A 20,221-nucleotide genomic window follows, 5' to 3' on the forward strand; every position below is an offset into this window, starting at 1 on the left:
AAGGGGTGACCTTCTTCACAAATTCAAACAAATATTTTGGCAGGAAAATATTTCTTTTCACAGGAAGAATTTTCGATCGGATTTTGGAGGAGTTTTTGTGCGATTCAATCGCTGAAACTTCATGGGTAGTTATGATATGTCCTAACAAAGCTAGTATGGGTGTTTGTTTCGATCAAATTTGTCTGGATAACTTGGTTTAATTCAAACAGGAAGTTGGAGGAAAAACATGAGCTTACACGAGTTGTGGTGAATCTAAACGTGTAATGCACGTGTTTGGAAGCCTTAATAAACACTTTGGAACGTGAAGAAGATTTATAAGGAATTTAATCCAGCTGCAGATGCGTATAAATCAAAATCATTGATAAAAATTGAAATAAAATATCCCGAGTAAATGAAGATTATTTGGAGTTAATGGAGGAGATTCAATGTCGCAATCACGTATAAATATGTTCACAAGGTATCATAGAAGGGGTTTCGAGAGTTTGGGGGGCTGAGGAGAGCCAGAGAAGAAGAAAAAATCAAGTTACAGAGCTGCCATTTTTCTGATGCTGCTGAAGAACACGAAGAACATAAGACCCACAATGAGCAGTCTTATTTTTCTACAGTTACAGCGATTGTCGGTCGACTTTCTTATTTGTGACAGTGACAGTCTTATTTGTTACTGTCAAAGGACAGTCTTATTTGCCGAGGGTCGTAGTTCTCTGGTTTGTAACAAATATAATTGTTACAAACCCGGTTTTGAATTATTTCTCCCTTTTCATCATTTATAAACACCCTTTGAGCAATAATAATGATTTTTGAGCGTGTTTCCAACATGTTGAGCGACTAATTCTCCCACAACCAAGCCAATGAGGAAGCTATTTACGCATGAATAATTGGTAACTATTTTATTTTCTCTAATATTTAATTATGATTCACTCAATCACTGCTTTTGCAGAGTTTTAAATTGTTTGCATAATTTTCCTATTCAGTTGTGATTCAATTAGATAGGTTATGCTTTGTGTATATAATCTATGCTTAAGGGATACAATTGATGTTTGAGAATTTGCTTGATTATTATTGAATTAAGATATAAAGGACTTAAAAGATAATTAGAGTTTTGGATTATTTACCATCATTAATTCATGTGTAATAGTGGAATCAATGTCTTGGTTGTTTTCTCATACCTCTCGCCCGATTTGTTAATATTTTTGTATATAACTTTATTAAGTCTTTAAATTTAATCTTCACAAGTCCGAGAGTTTGAACCTCATTACTATAACATCATTCAAAAATTAATATCAACTACTATTTCCATCGTCAACATGGAGCTTATAAGTTATCTTTACACCACCTAGCATAACATATAACATCCTTCCAATAACATTTAACAAATTATTAGTTCTTTTTTTTGTCGATCAAAAAAATAACAATTATTTATTAGGTTTTCTAGTGATTAGATATTTTTATATACAACCAATTAACAATTTGTTTATTTTTAGGATTTTAGAAATACAAAAATAAATGCATAAAATAAAAAATACTTTTAACAAGTCTGATTAAAAGGCACATGATCATTGGAATAAAAACAACATTTTGTAGAAAAAGAGTAAGCAAAGTATCATTATTCGTACAACCATACTAATCATTCTATTTTTTGAAATGTAAAATCTTTTCAAAAATCCAAGTGAATACTAAAAAGTTGTAGTAAAATATTAAAGACTTGAAAAACTATACCATTAAAAGGTAACATAAAAAAGACATAAGAAAAATCATATTGAATATCTTGTTATTATCTTTTGTCCTAAGTATGTTGAATAAAAACCTTTTTTGTGTTATTGAGTAAATATTACAGACTGTGCTGAAAACTGTGAAATTGTTGGGATTATCTAAGATAAATAGGTTAATGAAATACGAATCATAAGAGCAATGTTAACCTAGAATTGTAGTTTGCAGTTAATCAAATATGATATTGTGCCCAGTTTCTTCTTATTTTACAGTTTTGCTTCTACAAGCTAAAGTAACTAAGAGTTGCAGCTAAGACATGTATGTGCAGGCCTTTATTGGTTGCAGCTACAATTTGAAAGGACATATCTTCATACAAGTAATCCTGGATAGAAAATCGCGCATGAGAGAAATCATTTGATTGAGATTTGAGGGATAGAGAAATACTTCCAGATTATATGAATGATCAAGATAAAGATTTCATCGCCCTGCTTACTTCCAAAGAAGCTTCCGAGCGACATTCGGCTGAAGATATTGTGAAAATGGCCCATTAGGATGCAACTGGAACCAATAGGTTAATGTAAGGCACCTTCTTTTTATTTTCTTTCTCAGCCACACACTTTAAGTGTGCGGCGATCTTCTCTCTGATATCCCAGCTAACGTTGCGTGCTTCTGACACATATCTTTATTTTTCTTTCTCTGATATAGTGACATATCATTGGGCATATGTATGATATTCTTTCCTTGACATGTCATTGGGTGCACTTGTGATCACTTACTTATTCCAATAGTTAACATCCTTTCTGTAGTGAGTATTTCACGTTTTACCTTGGTTTCTTGTTGCTTCTTTTTCTTTTGTTATTTCTTTTTCGTTTATACACCTTGATTTCTAAGTAGGTAGTAGGTTTTTAATAATATCTCACATCCTAGTGTAAACAGGTGTAGTAATAACAATATGAGATAACACTGCAAAATGTTACAAAACCATCTCAATATTCGAAATCTATTTGGCAATGAGATGTTTATTAAATGATAATTCTGAGATATATCAATGCTTTATATTCATAACTGAAATCTCAAATCTTTACACAACACTACATAGAAGAAAATAAAATTTTGTGATTCCTCACAAATCGAAAAACAAGTTTATGCTGTATAAAGTCGGTTATACATGGATGACTCGTCGTTTAAGTGTCGCCTAGATAAAGTTAATCTTGATTAGGAAAAGCAAAAACTCAACACGTACATGTTAATTGACGTGTTAGCTTCCTGTTTTGCCCATCATATTTGATCAAGAGATAAATCCATGAAGTGTTATAATGAAGTATGTTAATAACAATTTCTCCCGCGTTTCAAACTTATACTATGCAAATGCTCTAATTTGAGAAATTTCCCATCCTATTTGCGCTTTTAAGCCCCCTACTAAGGAGAAGAGTGGAATTTTTTTTCCAATTTATCCTCTTTACTGAACTTGCTTTTATGCGCTCATCTTTTATTAGACGAGCATCTGCAAGGAAACAATATCACTATAACTTGCTATTTTGTTTCAGGATAAAAAATTGTAGGAGAAAGAAGTCCACAACTTACTAACGATAATCTAGATTCATATAAAAAAATGTGTTACAACCATCACTCAATACTTACAAAATTAGAAAATAGTAGCATCACAATTAAATATGATGCAACTAACAAGTACCAATTGAAAAGTATATTCCAAAGAAAACTATAAAACTATCATAAGTTTTATTTCTAAAAGATAATGTTGGTCTTCAATTTATCCCCAAAACTTCTCTGAGTTGTTTTCTTTCCACAACGTCCGGACAACGTCGTAAGAAAAATCCAGATGTTCTATTTCTTTCAATGAGAGCAAGGAATATGTGATAGACTGTTTCAATAGTCTATCCCTTTCGAAATGAAAGAAAGTTTATGTGATTGAGTGGATTTGCTACTATCGCACCTCGAAGAGAGAACACTAGACGGCAAACAATATGCTTATATTTAAAATTTTTGAATATTAAAACAACAAATAAAGTTAGTTAACGATGGGACCTAAAAATAAATAAATGAAAGTATAAAAATAAACCAGTTCTGCTATGACGAGACCTAACCTTGTTGATTTTCTCACGAAAAGAAAAGTTTGCTTGAAATCGCTGATAATTAGTCGTATTACCTTTCATTTTTTCATACCGCATACTTTATGACGTATCGTGGAGACTGTTACCCACTCGTTTGACCAAACAAAATGTTAATATAGTTTGGGGTACAAGAGGACTTCCCTTACCCATAATAGCCACAAATTTGATCAAAATTCAGTGAAATCTTTCATTTGGTTGAGCCTCTCAACCCCACAACGGTTACTTCGAGACACAAAGTTTTCTCTTTCTCTCGGTATTTTTTTGGGAACGAGGTAAAATATTATTGAAAAAAAGACTCTGTTAATTTTTCGATTCAACTTCATTTGAAATTAATCCAGCATGAGTTGTCTTTCCTATGACTGAATCTGTTGGATTAACTTCATAGGTAACTGATACAAGGTTCTTATTTAGATTGAAGGCTATTATTGGGGCGTCACACTCCTTTAGAGGGGCTTCACTTAGATTCTTAGCGTCCAAAAAAGTGGTTATGGGATATCCTTCACTTAGGTACAAAATGTCTAGAATACCTTTTAACTAAAATAAAAACATAAAAACCTAATCTTTTCTAATCTAATCCTAGAAAAAAACTGCTCCTCTTCCTTCCTTCATCCTTCTTCTCTTCCTCTCCTCCACAGTCAAATTCAATTCAACTTCAATTCACTTCATCGTTTTCTAAACTGCTAGTCGTACGTCTAGGTTCCCCAACCGTAATTTCAGTTTTTGAAGAACTTACGTCCATGCTTTGATTAATTCAAACCGTAGGAATAGCTTGCATGTTGGTTTACGTCTGGGTTCCCTTAGTTTCAACCGTAAAATTGAATTTACGTCTAGGTTTATCTTATAGGCTAACTAGACGTAATTGTTCCTGTATCTTTTGAGAGGAAAGCTCAGATTGGAATACCTCTAGGTTTTTTGAAGCTATTTTTCAGACGTAAGCCTGTACGTCTAGGTTCGTGAATTGTTTTCCCAGACGTAATTTGATACGTCCAGTTTCATGAAGTTTTTTTTTGGACGTAATTGTGTACGTCTGGGTTTTTGAAGTATTTTTCCCAGACGTAATTAATCCTGAATCCTCTAAGTATTGTGTACGTCTAGATTTTGTCCTATTGGAAACCAGTTACGGTTTGGAGTTCTTCCAAATCCAGACGTAAAATAAAATTACGGTTGGAAACGAAGCTCAACCCAACCGTAATTTTCCATGAAAGTCTAAAAATATCGAACTTTTTACGTACTTAAGCTAGTTTTGAGCGAAATTGAATTGATGGGAGATAGTTTAGAGATGTACCTGTTGATTTTCAACCATTGGTAATTTGTTTCATCCATTCTGGTTGAGTGAATCAAAAAATCTAGGTTTTGAAAGAAATCTCCAAAAAAAAATTTCTCTCTTTCTCTAGTTTTTATTCCCACAAAAATTTTGTCCCAGAATCCACAAGTATATAACGAAATTCATCTTCTTAATTTAATAATTATCTAACTAAATTAAAGTTAACTACATAAGGATTGTCTGGTCATTACAAAATTATTTGAGATAAGGAATTTTTGATATTACTCGTGGATGACCCATTTTAATCTTATTAGGTGACGCCCCTCTAATAGAATATGACGCCCCAATAATAACCTTCTTTAGATTATTACATGTGTATCATGAGCTTTCTCTCGGCTTTGGAAATTTCCTTTTGGGCATTTTTCAATTCATACTCCATAGAGCTTTCACAGAAAGCCCAAAGCGCCATTTTTGTGAAAATCAAAATAATTTTATTTTTATAGAAGCGGGAAATTTTTATTTTCGTGAGAACCGCCTTTTGTTTTTTCTTGAAATATTTATTTTTCTCTCTCTTCTTTTTTCTCATCTCATCCGGTGAATTTTCTGATTTCTTCTTCACCAGTTCTTGATTAATTCTCGGAGTAAAAAAAAATTAAAGAGAGAATCCTTTCAATCGGAAATCTCCTTCAGCTCAAAGCGGTACGTTTCGATCTCATCGATTTTTATTGTTTTTTCTCACTCGATCTATGAATCTGTATGCTTAAAATCCCCAAATGTTGACCTAATTTTGTTGAAATTCTTTGCTATTTAGGTTTCCAGTTATCATAGTGAGATTTTTGATTCTTGGAATTCTGTATTCAGTAATTATAGTGTTTACGAGATTAAAATTTACACTTTGTGGTATGGATTAGGGTTCAATTATTCATTGTTTATAATTGGGGTTCAAGTTATTCAAGAAGCTTATGGCTTTTTATATACTGATTGTAATTAGGGTTTTTTTTTTGCATCTTTTGGAGTAGCAAAATTTTTTCAGTAAGGGAATTTTGTTATATGCCAATTCTAGAGCTTAACTACTTGCTATTGACTACACTTTGTGGAGTTTGCTTAGTCTCGCCAAGCTGCATAGAACATTTGTATTACTTTGATGGGTTATCTATCCCTAATGTCACCATTATTTTGTTTTTCTCAACATGGTGCTTAAGCTGCAAAAAAAAATTATTTTTGTCTGCAAGATATAGAAATTTGGTTTGGAAGGGTGGTTAAGAGAAGCGTAAAAGTTTTTCAAACTGAGGATTCGTCATGCGATGAGAGCCCCTAAGCGGGACCATGAAGTAGCTGATGAGGCTTCTAAAAGGAGCAGGATAAAAGTAGGCACTGGTTGTAGTGTTCCCAAAGTATCTTCAAGGACAACTGGTGGAAAGCGCTGCAAAAATATTACTGATGCGGAACATCTTAATGGTACTTCGGCTAATCTTTGTTTTATTTGAATACCTTTAGATTGAATATTGTTGAATTGGGCCTGTGTAAATTGTAAGTTTGTTTTCTTTTTATAGGGGATAATGATATTACTTCAGTTGGAAAAGAAAATATCTCTTCACCAACTGAATCATTTTCTGAGAACCTTCAAGTAAAAGAATCGGGAGATTTTGAGAAAACAAATAATGTGCAGAGTGTCCGAAAATCTTATGCTAAGATTAAGCTTCAACTTTTTCCTATAGATGAAACAACCCGTGAGGGGTTGGAGAAGGTATTGTTCAGAACCCAAAATTATTTTACTAATTTTGTCTAGGCTTTTGTTAAAAATCCATGAGTTTGGAGTTAAAACTTAAAAGTGTACCATTCTCATATATGTGTATAATAGGATGGGCACAATCCGCATTTAGAGCTCATTCTAAGTAAGCGAAAGAAGATATCCTCTGTGATAAATCATTTAAGTAGCAAGTGGGCCAGTTCGAGCACTGTGACAGGCGAGTTGATGCTTTTCCCATATGACATTCGTCTGGATAACTTATCTGAATACAAACAATGGACTTTGAAGGATAAAGATACTGCAGATGATGTATACACAGCCATCGAAAGACCTTCTGTTTTCCGATTAAGGTCTGAAGTTTCCTTACTGTTCTTTGTTAATTTTTTGGTATTTATTATTGTCTAGTTAGCGTGCTGATTTGGGTTCCTGTTTTAAGGTATGGGTGGTTTCCTCATCTGGAACGGAGTGGCTATTTCTTATCTCGCACAGCTTCCTGCTTTGCGGATTGTTTGCGACCTGAAGACCTCAAGAAAGTTTCAAATATGGATGGGAAAACTAGAGATGATCAGGGGAGCGCTCAAAAGGTAGATAATCAAAAGGGTAAACTGTTCTGCGGCTTAACTCAAAATGCAGCAGTAGGCGACACTGTGGCATCGGATAGAGCAGCTGAGATTTTGGTTACTTTTCTACCCTTGTTATCTCACACACCTACAAATATCTCCATTTTCAAGCTAGGCTACTTCATTAAAATTCACTAATTTTCTGAGGAAATTTTAAATATCTTATCTGTTTTACGCAGGAAAATTCAGAAATTGATGTTGCACTCTCGCTATCCTCTTCTTTATGGGGTAACATAAGCATCGGTGGACTCTTGTCAGAAGAGTCCCTTCAACCTGTCCCCAGTAGTAGTAATGCAAGACCTACAGGGACTGGCTCATATGTTCAACAAGTTCCATTCAGCTGTGATTCATTTGATGCTGCTATAGCTGCCCATATTCTTAGCCAGTCTCAAAGCAGACAGAAGCGAACTGCCATGCAGTCATCCATCTATGATGCTGAAGAAACATGCGATGCATTTCCATCTCAGAAGTTAGCATCCATCTTGGATGCTGAAGAAACATGCCATGCCCATGCTAGTTCCAATTCATTCAAGTTCCCCTGTTCCTTTGAGGTTCGATTCCGTTTCTCCTGATTTGTTATTGCAGTAAACCCATAATGTTCCACATCTGAGCAATTGAGTAAATGGTCAATCAGACAGCCTGATGAAGTGATAACTTTAATCAATTAGAGTTTAAGGTACCAAACTCATTTGGTGGACTTCAGAACAGTCTCCCTTGGCACTCAACATATTTTAAAAATGGCATTGAGTCTTTGATTTGTTAAGCCATGAACAAAGTGGACAAAACCTCTGTAGTCACACGGCTGGATCTTCTTGACTAGTTAAATGTGGGTCAACAAAGTTGCAAACTTTAGAAATACTGATATACGTAGAGATTACACAATATGTCTGAGTTTCAAATTTCAATTTGTTTTTACAGGAGAAGAGCCGAGGTGGGTTATATAAACCTATTCCCCGCCAAGAGCCACAGAAAACATCTTCATCACCCCAAACCCAGGGAGTTGACAATTCTACTAACAGCCTGGGTCTTGGAGACATCAAATGGGTACAGAAATTTCCTTACAACTTTTCCAAATTCCGAACTCACCATATTACAAATTTCAACTCCAATTTTTTATTTTCTTGTATCTGATTATTTTCTTTGATGTCAATGCAGTCACAAGGTGATTCTTTGGGGCCCTTGGGATTTAGTTTGTCATCTCAACCGTTTATAAATAGCGACAGTATGAATTTCAGCAATTTGTTTGCCATGAGTAGAGACAAGATTCAGAGCTCTTCAATGTCTACTAGCGATGTGAAAGTTGCTCCCTCTTGAAAGCAACTTGGGCAGGTCTCTTCTGAATCCTTGGAACCTGGTCACACTTCATGTCTATTTGCACATTTTAACTTGATCAGTTTCAATCTCCTGGAAACTTTGATTCTATTTTTCAACAATGCGAACTTTAAAATAGCTTTGTATATTGGTCACCTACAACAGTTCAGAAAAGCTGTCAAAAGATAAACCTCAACTGTTGAATTTTTTTGTCATAAGCACCAAAGAAATAGAGTAGTTGTGCTAGTTTTATCCTTCATTTTTGTAACGGAGATGCCTTTCTGGCCTGAATGCATCTCGAGTACAATCACTCCACAACTGTGATTTTCAATTTGCTAATTGTGACTTAAATGATTGTGAATGTGCCCACCATAAGCCAATATTTTTACTCTCCCCTTGATGCCTGCTTCAACACAGCAATTTTGAAATAGTTAGTATGGTCCAGTTTCCATTTGATCTGAACACCTGGCAGTTAAATGTTCGTTAACTTCCAAAGCAATAAAATAGATTTCCCGGTGAAATGTTGGAACCCAAATCCGGCCGTATATTAATAGTTTACAAGAAAAACCAACTAATAAGACATAATCTCAAAGCTATGAAAAGTCCTTCACTGCCCAGTGGCCACTTCAGCGGAAGAAACTATGAATTGGTGGAATTTCAGAGTATGATTCCAGATTCCAAGCCGGCCTTGCCTGCAAAGAAAACCCGCGGAACCTTCTTTCGATCCTCCACTCAATCTCTCTCTGCTTAAAATATCTTACTCAAGACAAAAATGCCAACTTCACAATCCGTTATTAATACCAATTCGAAACCAAATGAAATATTTTTTTTCGTTCTCATTTTTTAGTATAATGAGAAAATTTATATTTTGTTCTAAATTTGGAGAAAAGGACCTCACTGCATTGGCATTGTAGTTAGTACTAGATGGGTAATTGTATTCCAACAAGGCCTCCTACGAACTCGCCTCCTCGAAGCGGGCTTGAGAGGCTGAAATCGGAGAGTGGGTATGTTAGTGGAAGAGGAGGGAGTAGATCAAGTAAGCATTCTTCTTCAAGCAGGCAATTTGACTTTTCGAGTAGGCGGTCTGAAGGGAGTGTAAGTAAGAAGAGCGTGGGGGTCTCAAGTCGCGACAGTGATGGTGGTGGTGGTGGTGGGAGGTTGATTAGTAGAGAAGACGAGAATGAAGGTGATGTTGCAGGTGGAAATGTACCTCAGAGGATATTGACTAGGAAGAGATTAGATGCTGGAACTGATGAACTCATTGATGGTTGGCCGAAATGGCTCACTGATAACATTTCAAGAGATGCTTTAGTTGGTATTATACCCAAGAGCGCTGAATCTTACGAAAAGCTGGATAAGGTGATTCAGAGTGACCATTTGCATTGTGTGCACAAGTTTTACAAGAGTGCATCCTGCTTTTAACCCTTGAATTTTTGCAGATAGGACAGGGAACGTATAGCAATGTTTATAAGGCTCGAGATCGAAAGACTGGTCAAATAGTTGCACTAAAGAAGGTCCGATTTGACACGTCAGAGCCAGAGAGTGTGAGATTCATGGCAAGAGAAATCACGATATTGCAGAAACTGGATCACCCTAATGTTGTAAAGCTGCTTGGCTTAGCGACATCCAGAATGCAGTATAGTCTTTACTTGGTATTCGATTTCATGGTTTCAGATTTATCAAGAATTATAACCCGCAAGGATGAAAGGCTTACTGAGCCTCAGGTACTGCTTATGCCTCCTCCAGATTTTGTCAGAGTTCATCTGCCGTTTTTCTTCTTTGGCGCATTCATATGTAGATGGTGCATCAACTTTATGCAGGTAAAATGCTATATGCAACAGCTGCTGGCAGGTCTTCAGCACTGTCATGGAAGAGGAATTTTACACCGTGATATTAAGGGTTCCAACTTGTTAATCGATAGAAGTGGAATGCTAAAAATTGCAGACTTTGGCCTCGCAAATTCCTTTGATCCTGACAAGAAACGACCTCTGACGAGCAGAGTTGTGACACTGTGGTATAGAGCACCTGAGCTCCTATTAGGTTCTACAGATTATGGTGTTGGTATTGATCTCTGGAGTGCTGGATGCCTTCTGGCAGAAATGTTCACTGGGAGGCCTATTATGCCCGGCAGGACAGAGGTGATATTTGTATGCCACGCGTAGATGAATTGTGCTAGTTTATCAAGTCATGCCTGAACAGGTTTACTGCGGTTTTTTATACAGGTCGAGCAACTGCACAGGATCTTCAAGCTATGTGGATCGCCATCTGAAGACTACTGGAAAAAATTGAAGCTGCCTGCAAGCTTCAGGCCCCCACAGCCATATAAACCAAGCTTTTTTGACACCTTTAGTGAATTTCCAACATCTTCTCTGGGCCTCTTGCACTCACTTCTTGCTCTTGATCCTATGTATCGTGGTAGCGCATCTTCTGCTCTTCAAAGCGAGGTAAACTCAAAAACATTTTCCTCACTAAGCTGGTTTAAATTCTCCAGACATTTTATACAGGAAATTTACTTCAAATTATGTTGTTAGTTCTTTTTTGCAAGCCCCTTGCCGTGCGACCTCTCTGGATTACCCGTTGTTTACGTGAAAGAGGATGAACCGATTCAGACAACCGAGCGAGAAAGGTAAGTTAACAAGATCCTGACAACAAAGAGCTGCTGCTTTTTATCCTCAACTGCATAAAGCTGATAATTTGGAACTGTTGGGCATTCTGTGCAGGAAAAGATCCTCTAAAGGGAAACAACATTCTGGACTTATTAAAGACGACGCCATCACAAGTGAACAACCATATGGAATTTTTAAAGAGGTGCACGTTTGTATTTTGGCAATCCTTGTTATTAGCTTATTTGTGTAAATTTTTATATTGGAAAGAGTTGCTGGATGTTAAGGCGCCCGTAGGATTTGAACCCGTTTTTACTGTAAATGTAATTTCAGGACCAAGAAAAGATTGCTGCAGAAGTTGTTTCACATAGCCAAGAGACGACTACTGGTAGTAGTACAGCAGGTACTACTAGTACTTCTTCAAGTGTAAATCCTAGGAAGGATGATGAAGTGTCACCTCCCACAGTGTTCGATATCGAACCTTTTCAGCCGAAGTTATTAGCAAGAACAGAAGCTCATCCTAATGCAATGAAGAACATTAAGAATAAACCTCCAGTGCCTATCTCCACAAAAACAAGTAACATGTCTAATTTCATTAATGAAGGTAAAGATAGCAAGTATAGGCTGACTCATGAGAAAAGATCAATTTCAACAAGAGATTTCCGGCAGTTTCACCAAGACCAAATGAATAAGATTACACCTTAATTTGCGTCAAGCAAGGAGACATTGGAAAAGCAGACTATGGTATATATATATATATATATACACAGAGTCATTCAAGAGCCAGGTAGTCGCTTCGTTGAGCTTCCAGAGCCCGATCACTGCGTAGAGAGATCCATATACCAATCCTTTGTTCATCATTTTTTCATTTTATTGTTCTTTGATTAAACTTAAATAGTTATCCATGGATTGATTTCATATTATATAATAATAAATTTGTTTAAGATTGTAAGTTCATTTTACTGTATGCTCAATTTGGCTTTTGTTTGTGCAAGTAGAAAAAAATGAAAGATGGAGAAAAAAGACATAAAAAAAAGAACGTCGACAGCAGGGATCGAACCTGCGCGGGCAAAGCCCAACAGATTTCAAGTCTGTCTCCTTAACCACTCAGACATATCGACTTGTTGTTTTGTTTGATCACAGAAAGAAAATATGCATAACCTGGGTCAGAGAGAGGTTGCTCCCTCTGTCAGGCGGGAAGCACCGACACGGACACAGGGACCAGCAAAATCCAAAATCATCAGGATGCGGACATATTTATATACACATTGATTAAATAGTTTTTATATGCTAAGATCATAGTGTTATAGTATATCAAATACATTAATCACGTAAATACATGAAAAATAAACTCAATCCTATGCCGTTAGCTTAGGACACCTAAAATAGAGTATAAATTTCTACACGTGCACCGTGTCGGTGTCCCATGCGCATCTTATGTCCATGCGCGTCTGACACGGAAACCGCACCAGTACTAACGTGTCAGTGTTCCACAGATTGAAAGTGAAGGAGTACGGATGTACTCTCTAATAGGTTAAGAGGCCCAGAGGCATAAAATATGTTTACCATAGTATACACTATTCTTGAACAAATAAAACCTTTTTGTGATACCAGTGACTTAAGTTCGAAACTTGTCATCACCATATATTTTACTGGTGAAAAAAACCTATAGTATTTGGGAAGATTTTGGGATACGATGACTGATTCGACGTATGAGTTTCCTGTTTTCTTGCACTAATTACATATTATATATATGAATCTCCTTATCAAGCTCGCAAAATGTCAATTACGTGAGAATTTTAAGAGATTGAATTGGTTAAACTAGTTGTGACAGAGGCCTAGAAGCATAAAGTGTTACCATAATATATATCGTTCTTGAACAAATAAAGAATCCAGTTTTGAGGCATATTCAAAAATTTTCAGGTATACGAGGTAAGGACAAAATAGAGTCACTATGTGGTAAAATCAATAACCCCTTATCCGTAATATTTTTATCACGACAATAATGCCCTTACTTCATTAGTGTTAATGATAATAATTATAATCTAATACCAATGATTAGTAGTTAATGTCAAAAATTAATAGGCTTAGTTTCAAAGTTTTTTTTTTCAGAGATAGTTTTTTTTGATCGGTTAAATAGAAAATTCAATAAAAAAGGCACTTAAGGGAAGTTAATGTCAAAAATAATATAAGCTTAGTTTTTCAAAGTTTTTTTTTTTTGAGAGATAGTTTTTTTATGATCGGTCAAATAGAAAATTCAATGAAAAAAAGGCACTTACGGGGTATGTTAACCCAATGATTACAACCGAACAAAAAAAGGGAACCGAAAGGGGATTCGGTCACCCAAGAAGAAAGATCACAAAAAATTTACGGAGACCAGTATAACGAATCCCATAAAGAAATCACCATATTTGAAGTACGCGCTAACATTCTTGTATTCGATTCGGCCCAAAAGAACGCTTTTAATTTGATATCTCTAATGAGGTTTGCCAAAGTTCTCTTTTTGTTATCGAAGATTCTTGCATTTCGTTCTTTGATATTATCTCTTTTCATCTCCCCAATTAAACTTCCAAGTCTTCATAGATGTAACAATATTAGGGTCGTATGACCATCCAAAGTGGCACCCTTCAACAAATTAAAGTAGTCCCATATTCTCCGGATTCTCTAATAACCATAAAACAAGTGCGAGCTCGATTCATCATCTTCCTCACAAAAACGACATATACTAGAGACATCCATACCTCTTCTTAAAAGTTTATCCGCCGTCATTACTCGATCATGAGAAAGAATCCAAAGAAAGAAATTGATTCTTTGAGGGTACTCATTACTCCAAACAACATTGATTGGATAATCCGGCTCACCTTGATCGTCGTTGTTTTTAAAACCATCCTTAACCGTATATTGACCATGATCACTACCAACCCAAATTCGGTTATCCATAACCCCTTCTTGAATAGATATGGAAGAAAGAAGATTTGATATAGATAACACTTCACTGGTAATGGCTTGAGAGTATCTTTGCCTAGACATAAACGCCCACCTTGCACCACCTTTCCCAACTTCATACATACTAGCCACAACAAAATCCTTGGTCCTTGAAGCTTAATAAGACAAAGGAAACATATCACATAATCTTCCTTAACCATCCCAAAAATCTTCCCAAAATATAGTTTCTCTACCCGCTCCAATATTGAATCTAATACTTTTGTTGAAATCTTCAAGTTCTTTATGGATATTGAACCACAAGTTACCACCTTTCGATCCTTTGGGTTGGAGAGATTCCTAACTGGTAAATGTTTCGCCAAACTTTTCAACTATGATCTTCCTCCACAACGCATCTTTCTCTACGCCAAAGCGCCACCATCATTTTTTTATCAAAGCCAAGTTCACTTGCTTAGTCCCTCTTATACCAAAACCACATTTTTTTTTTGGTTTTGAAGACAATTTCCACCCAATATTGTGAACTCTTTTCTTATTTTCATCATAATCATCATAATCATCATCATGGTAGCATGCATATTGGTCCTCATTAAAAGTGGTGGTGTCGTTAGTCGATTCATGTTCCTCTAAATTAGGTTCATATTCAACATCATTTACATGAATGGGACTAGACACTTCATTAGGGACAACATACATTTCCTCATGAATTTCCTCCTTTTGTAGGTGAAGCAAAATCTGATCTAAATATGCCTGAATTCGTGATGTAGATCTATCGAAGTTTTGCTCACTGAGTCTGAAAGCTTCTGTGGTGGAGTCTAAATTCATGGGAGTACAAAATTCTTCATGTTCAAATTGTGGTGATTGGTACATGTGTGCATGGTCATTAGGGTTTATAAAAGATTGATCGCAACCCTCAAAGGATTGATTATGGTCCCAATGACTACCATTCTCACAATTTATGGGCATTTCATACCTTGGATTTTCTCTAGATTGCCTAAAATTATGCAAAATATGACAATTCTCAACAGGGTGGTCTAAACTACCACATGCAGGACATGCATAGATTTCAGGTTGCCTAAGAAAATTAGATGTGACAGATTCCTCATGTGATTGCATTTCTAAAGCTGCGATTCGAGCTTCTAATTGATCCACAAGAGATGATTGTGTGAGTGAGGCATTAGCAAAATGTTCATTTTCACGTTGTGGCAAACGATGCATGTGTGAATAGTCATTAGGGTTCATGTATTGAGGCTCGGGACTTTGAAAATGTCCATAATAATTCCTATAACTATTGACATCATGGTCTATGGGAGGTTCATAACGTGAAGGTTGTCCACACGCAAGTTCTCTAAGGGATTCGTTGTATTCCCCAACTGTAGAAAAAGATCTAGACATGATTGGGCTCAAAGGCTAAGTAAAGAGTTTACAAAGCTCAAAATTTGGTTTTTAAGGGAATGAAAAACATTTGGTTTTTGATGGGAAACATTTGGTTTTTATGGGGATAAAAGAAAAAATTTGGTTGTTAATGTGGGAGCAAAATAAAATTTGGTTTTAAAATCTGGGAGCAAGTAAATTTTTTTTTTTTTTTTTTTTTTTTAAAAAAAAGAAAATAAAATTTGGTTTTTGAATGGGAGCAAGCCCACTGTTTGTCCTCTAATGGAAGGAAGGCTGCGGCCCACGAAACACTAAGCTTTAATTTTAAAAGTTTAATTTGGCCCAGTTGGTTAAGGCCCGACGTTTGTTTTAAAACTTTGGTTTCGAGGTCCACTCTTGAGTGGAAACAAGCCCACAATCGGTTACAAGCTCAGCTGGGTTAAACCCAGAGTCCAAAATACAAGTCCAATGAAAGAATTTAAACAAGCCCACAAATTAAACAAACAAGCCCACAAATTAAACAAACAAGCCCACAAAAATTAATTACAACCCAACAGAAAATAAGAGAAGCCCAAAAATTGGCTTTAATATTACAAGCCCACAATTAAAAAATTGGAAGCCCACAATTCGGGTTCTCTTAAATGGGTTACCTTTTAAGCACAGCCCAGCTGCTCTGATATTGTTGCAAAAACCCAGTTGGGTTTTGGTTCTTTTCCTTGGTGGCGTCCCAGCAGAGAAAAAAAACAGGTTCAGAACAGCAGGTCCAACAGCAAATAAAGTGAAGCAGATGCAGATGCAAATGCTATGCAGTGAAATGCAAAAATAGCTAATAAAACACAAGAAAAACACAGCACCAATCCCCGGCAGCGGCGCCAAAAACTTGGTGGGCCCGGAAATGTGTATAAAATTGAAGTGAAATGAAACACGGGCCTACAGTAATACCGCAAGTGCACGGTCGTTGGTTGTAGTCCGTGCAAGTACGGGTCGATCCACAGAGACTGGGTGTGTTTGGAGTTTCTAGCTATTTTGGGTTTCTAAATTGCTGTTGGGCTTTGAATGGTCAATGGGCTTTGAGTACTAATGGGTTTTGATAACAATGGGCTTGGTAGTATTTGATGTGAACTGGGCCTTTGGGCCTTTGAGGGACTGAACTTCAAATGTAGCAGTGAACCGAGCTTGGCTTTTGAAGTGGGCTTTTGCCTTTCCCTAGCAGTAGCTGTGATCTGGGCTTGGCTTAGTAATGAGCTTGGGCTTTTAGCCTTTGGTTTCAACCCTAACAGTGTGCAATGGGCTTAAACCAGTGAACCAAAACAGGAAAATGGATTAAGATACTGAAGAAAAGTGCCAAGGAGACAGTTGCACACCAAGGCCTAAGCCAAGGGCAGTGATGTGAAGAAAATAGCAAATGAAAGAAAGAAAACAGTAAACAATGGAATGAGTCTAAACATGAAAAAGAGCAAAACAAAACAGTGAAGACAAGAGGATGAACTCAACTGATCATGCCAATTCTTCCTTACAGCAGGTAAAGGTAAAGGTTCAAGCCTGCCTTTTACCTAAGGTGTTTCACCAATGGATAGTTGAATCACAACTAAAGTGTCAATCCTAAGCACTAAATGTCTGACTAAAGCACAATTAGTCAGAGAATTTGACAATGTCAATAAGGTATGAGTTGTGGTAATATCACATAGTTTTATCCTAACTACAAAGCATACATGATATGCACTGTGAGAGTAAAATGTGGTTTACCTTGATTCAATTCTATCCTAGAACATTTCACACATCTAAGAATGACATGAACAACATGAGAACATTACAAGACATAACAGAACATACATTAACAGAGAACACACATTAACAGAGAGCATACACAGAACAGAACATAATATGAACAGCAAAAAAAGTGAACATTAACAGAACAAAGTTCTGGACACTGGCTAGTCCAGCATGAGTCTTTACATCACACACACCCCAGTCCCAATTTATACCCACAGACCCCATTTCCCCAAAATACAAAATTAGGGTTCTTCACCCAAATCCCAAAATCAAACAACACAGAAATTAGGTATTTGATTCTACCTAATTTGATAGTACAATTTGAACCCATGTTTCTCTCTATTCGTCTCCAGGCTTTCCCTAACAGAAATTAGGGTTTTCTATAAAAATCCCCAAAAACCTAATTTGGACAGTTGAAATTAGGGTTTCGAATTTTACTCACCAAACATGTGATTTGACACTTCAATCGTCGACCCATTATTTTCCTTGTTCACCTGCTCCATCCCATGCTTCAATTGCATCTTTCCAACTCGTCCTATTTTATTGATTTCTTCCCTAGGTTTTTAGAGAGAAATTAGGGAAGAAAACTATATAATAGAAGGTTAGAACAAGGGGGTAATGATGGAGAAAGATAGGGGTGATGATGGGGGAGGTGTGGTGGTGGCAGTGGAGGTGAAGAAGGTGGTGAAGTTGCAGAGAGGGATGGGGTTGCAGAGCAGCTCTCTGCAGACGGAGTGGAGGAGAAGGTGAAATCGATGTTTTGGGAGAAGGGTGCGTTTGGGTAGCTGGTATAGGGTTTGGTGCTCCAGTGTGTGGCGGCTTCATCAAATTTTGATGTTTTGTGACTCTGAGCTGCGGGATGCGAAGATGGTTGGTAGATCTAACGGTGCGATAAGAGATGAATCGATGCAACCGTTGGATTTTGAAACACAACGAAGTCAACGGTGTTAGATGATGTTAGGTACTGTAGTGTTAAGCGGAAGTATCGAGATTTGATGCGCAGGCAAAGGAGCGACCGTAGGATCTAAATGTGATCTAATATGAAGGCTTGGAATTTAAGCGCTGTGGTGTTTGGCAGAGACTTCAGATTTTGATGCTCTATGAATGAGCGACCGTAGGATGATGAGTTGGATCCAATCTAACGGTTGAGAATGGAGGCGGGTATGGATATAGAAAATGGGTTTGGGTAAGGGTTTTGGGCCTTGGGTATGCCAAGCCCATATCTTCTTTAAGAACAATTCTTCCTTCTTGAGCCCATTCCTAACTTTTTGGTCTTGTGCTCCATTCTTTGCGGCTTCCTCGCGTAATTTCTTCCGGCTTTTCACCACTCTTCAGCTCTTTTCCGCTCCGCAAGTCATCCAGACTTTATTTATTACCTAAAAATGTAAAATTAAGTAAGAAAAATATTTATTCTTGAAAACAATGAAAATACAGAATATGGGATAAAATGTAGAATTAATGCACAAAAGATGAGTTAAATGCCAAGAAAAATATATAGAAATATGCACTTTTTAGCACTCATCATCAGCCGAACCTATGTTTTTTGAAAATATACCTAGGTTCGGCTGAAAAGTTATCAGCCGAACCTCTAAGTTATCAGTCGAACCTAGGTATATTTTCAAAAAACATAGGATCGCCTGATAACTTGTCAGCCGAACCTCACTCTTTTAGGTTCGGCTAACAAGTTATCGGACGAATTTCACTCTGTTCTGCTGATTCGAATAAAAAATTGAACATCCAAATTAAGTGTGCTTTTTCATGTTTAATTATCAGCCGAACTGTTCTTCTGGAACATAAAAAAAAGGAAGGACAAAGATCTGGGTTCCAATATGCGGATCTGAAACTAAATCTCTTTGTGCAACGCTTCATACGACTCATTTATATTTGTGGTTTTAATCAATGATCAAAGATTTATGAATCAACAATTAATCACTGACGAAAATTAAAATCAGAACGGTTTGATTAATGATTAAATTAGGTTAGGAATGAAAAAGATTTTTTATTTTGAAAATAATTTTGGATTATGGTTAGTTTTGGTTTACGTTTTAAATTTAGGTGAAGAGTATTTAAGTAATTTAAAATAATCAAGGGTAACTTAGGATTTCAAACCACTGCTAGGAAACCCCCTATAAATCCATCTTAGATAGGAAAATGGTTTTGTATGCCTCAAAGCAGGTTTCCAAATAAAACCCTTCTTCAAGCAAACACGAAAATGGTTTTGTATGCCTCAGAGCAGGTTTCCAAATAAAACCCTTCTTCAAGCAAACACGAAATTATCATCATATATCGCATTGTTTCTATTGATATTCATTTACAATTTGCAAATGATAATTTCATGTTCATTGACGCCAGTGTTTATGAGATGTGGTACTTTGGAGTTGTGATTCCCACACCTTTAAGCCATCAGTTCTAGTCAAATGTTGCAAAATGTGGAAATGATTTTGCACATGTAATACTCTCTTTTGAGACTTGTACTAATTGGCTTTCTCTTTTTCATCTAATATAACCTTTTTATTTTCAGGAAAAAAAAATCCTATGATGAAGTGAATGTAGAACCAAAATCGTCCATTGAACATTATTCATCATGCTCTATAAATCAGCCGTCATCAAAGAAAATCAACAACACCCCATGTGATGCACTATGGTCAAAATGATTTGTATTACATGTCCACCAAAATTACGAGAAAATTACAAAATTTGTTCCTTTACATCAAACTATCATCATTCTTTTGAAGAAGAAAATTTTT

General features: G+C 36.4%; 2 protein-coding genes and 1 non-coding gene across 5 annotated transcripts; 2 read left to right on the plus strand and 1 right to left on the minus strand.

Annotated features, from left to right (window-relative positions):
• The first annotated feature begins 5,648 nt into the window (after nucleotides 1-5,648).
• On the plus strand, nucleotides 5,649-9,002 carry LOC113283373 (TSL-kinase interacting protein 1-like). 3 transcript variants are annotated; one of them, XM_026532617.1, is made up of 8 exons: nucleotides 5,649-5,802; nucleotides 6,336-6,561; nucleotides 6,657-6,850; nucleotides 6,965-7,203; nucleotides 7,290-7,530; nucleotides 7,653-8,024; nucleotides 8,392-8,517; nucleotides 8,629-9,002. In XM_026532617.1, exons 2-8 carry the CDS (start codon nucleotides 6,408-6,410, stop codon nucleotides 8,785-8,787), a joined length of 1,485 nt encoding a protein of 494 aa, XP_026388402.1. In that variant the 5' UTR covers nucleotides 5,649-5,802; nucleotides 6,336-6,407; the 3' UTR covers nucleotides 8,788-9,002. The 3 variants fall into 3 exon arrangements, with proteins under 3 accessions (XP_026388402.1, XP_026388395.1, XP_026388409.1); XM_026532610.1 differs by having other exon boundaries at nucleotides 6,342-6,561; XM_026532624.1 differs by having other exon boundaries at nucleotides 6,342-6,561; nucleotides 7,290-7,437.
• Nucleotides 9,003-9,708: 706 nt separating this feature from the next.
• LOC113287249 (probable serine/threonine-protein kinase At1g54610) lies at nucleotides 9,709-12,092 on the plus strand. The gene is made up of 7 exons (XM_026535967.1): nucleotides 9,709-10,143; nucleotides 10,224-10,508; nucleotides 10,605-10,922; nucleotides 11,007-11,228; nucleotides 11,316-11,410; nucleotides 11,505-11,592; nucleotides 11,721-12,092. The coding sequence occupies exons 1-7, from the start codon at nucleotides 9,709-9,711 to the stop codon at nucleotides 12,090-12,092; spliced, it is 1,815 nt and encodes a 604-aa protein (XP_026391752.1).
• Nucleotides 12,093-12,426: 334 nt separating this feature from the next.
• TRNAS-UGA lies at nucleotides 12,427-12,508 on the minus strand. The gene has a single exon. It is a non-coding gene; the product is annotated as a tRNA-Ser (tRNA).
• Between the last annotated feature and the right edge of the window lie 7,713 nt (nucleotides 12,509-20,221).

This window comes from Papaver somniferum, chromosome 1, assembly GCF_003573695.1.
Source record: "Papaver somniferum cultivar HN1 chromosome 1, ASM357369v1, whole genome shotgun sequence".
NCBI classification, from domain to species: domain Eukaryota; kingdom Viridiplantae; phylum Streptophyta; class Magnoliopsida; order Ranunculales; family Papaveraceae; genus Papaver; species Papaver somniferum.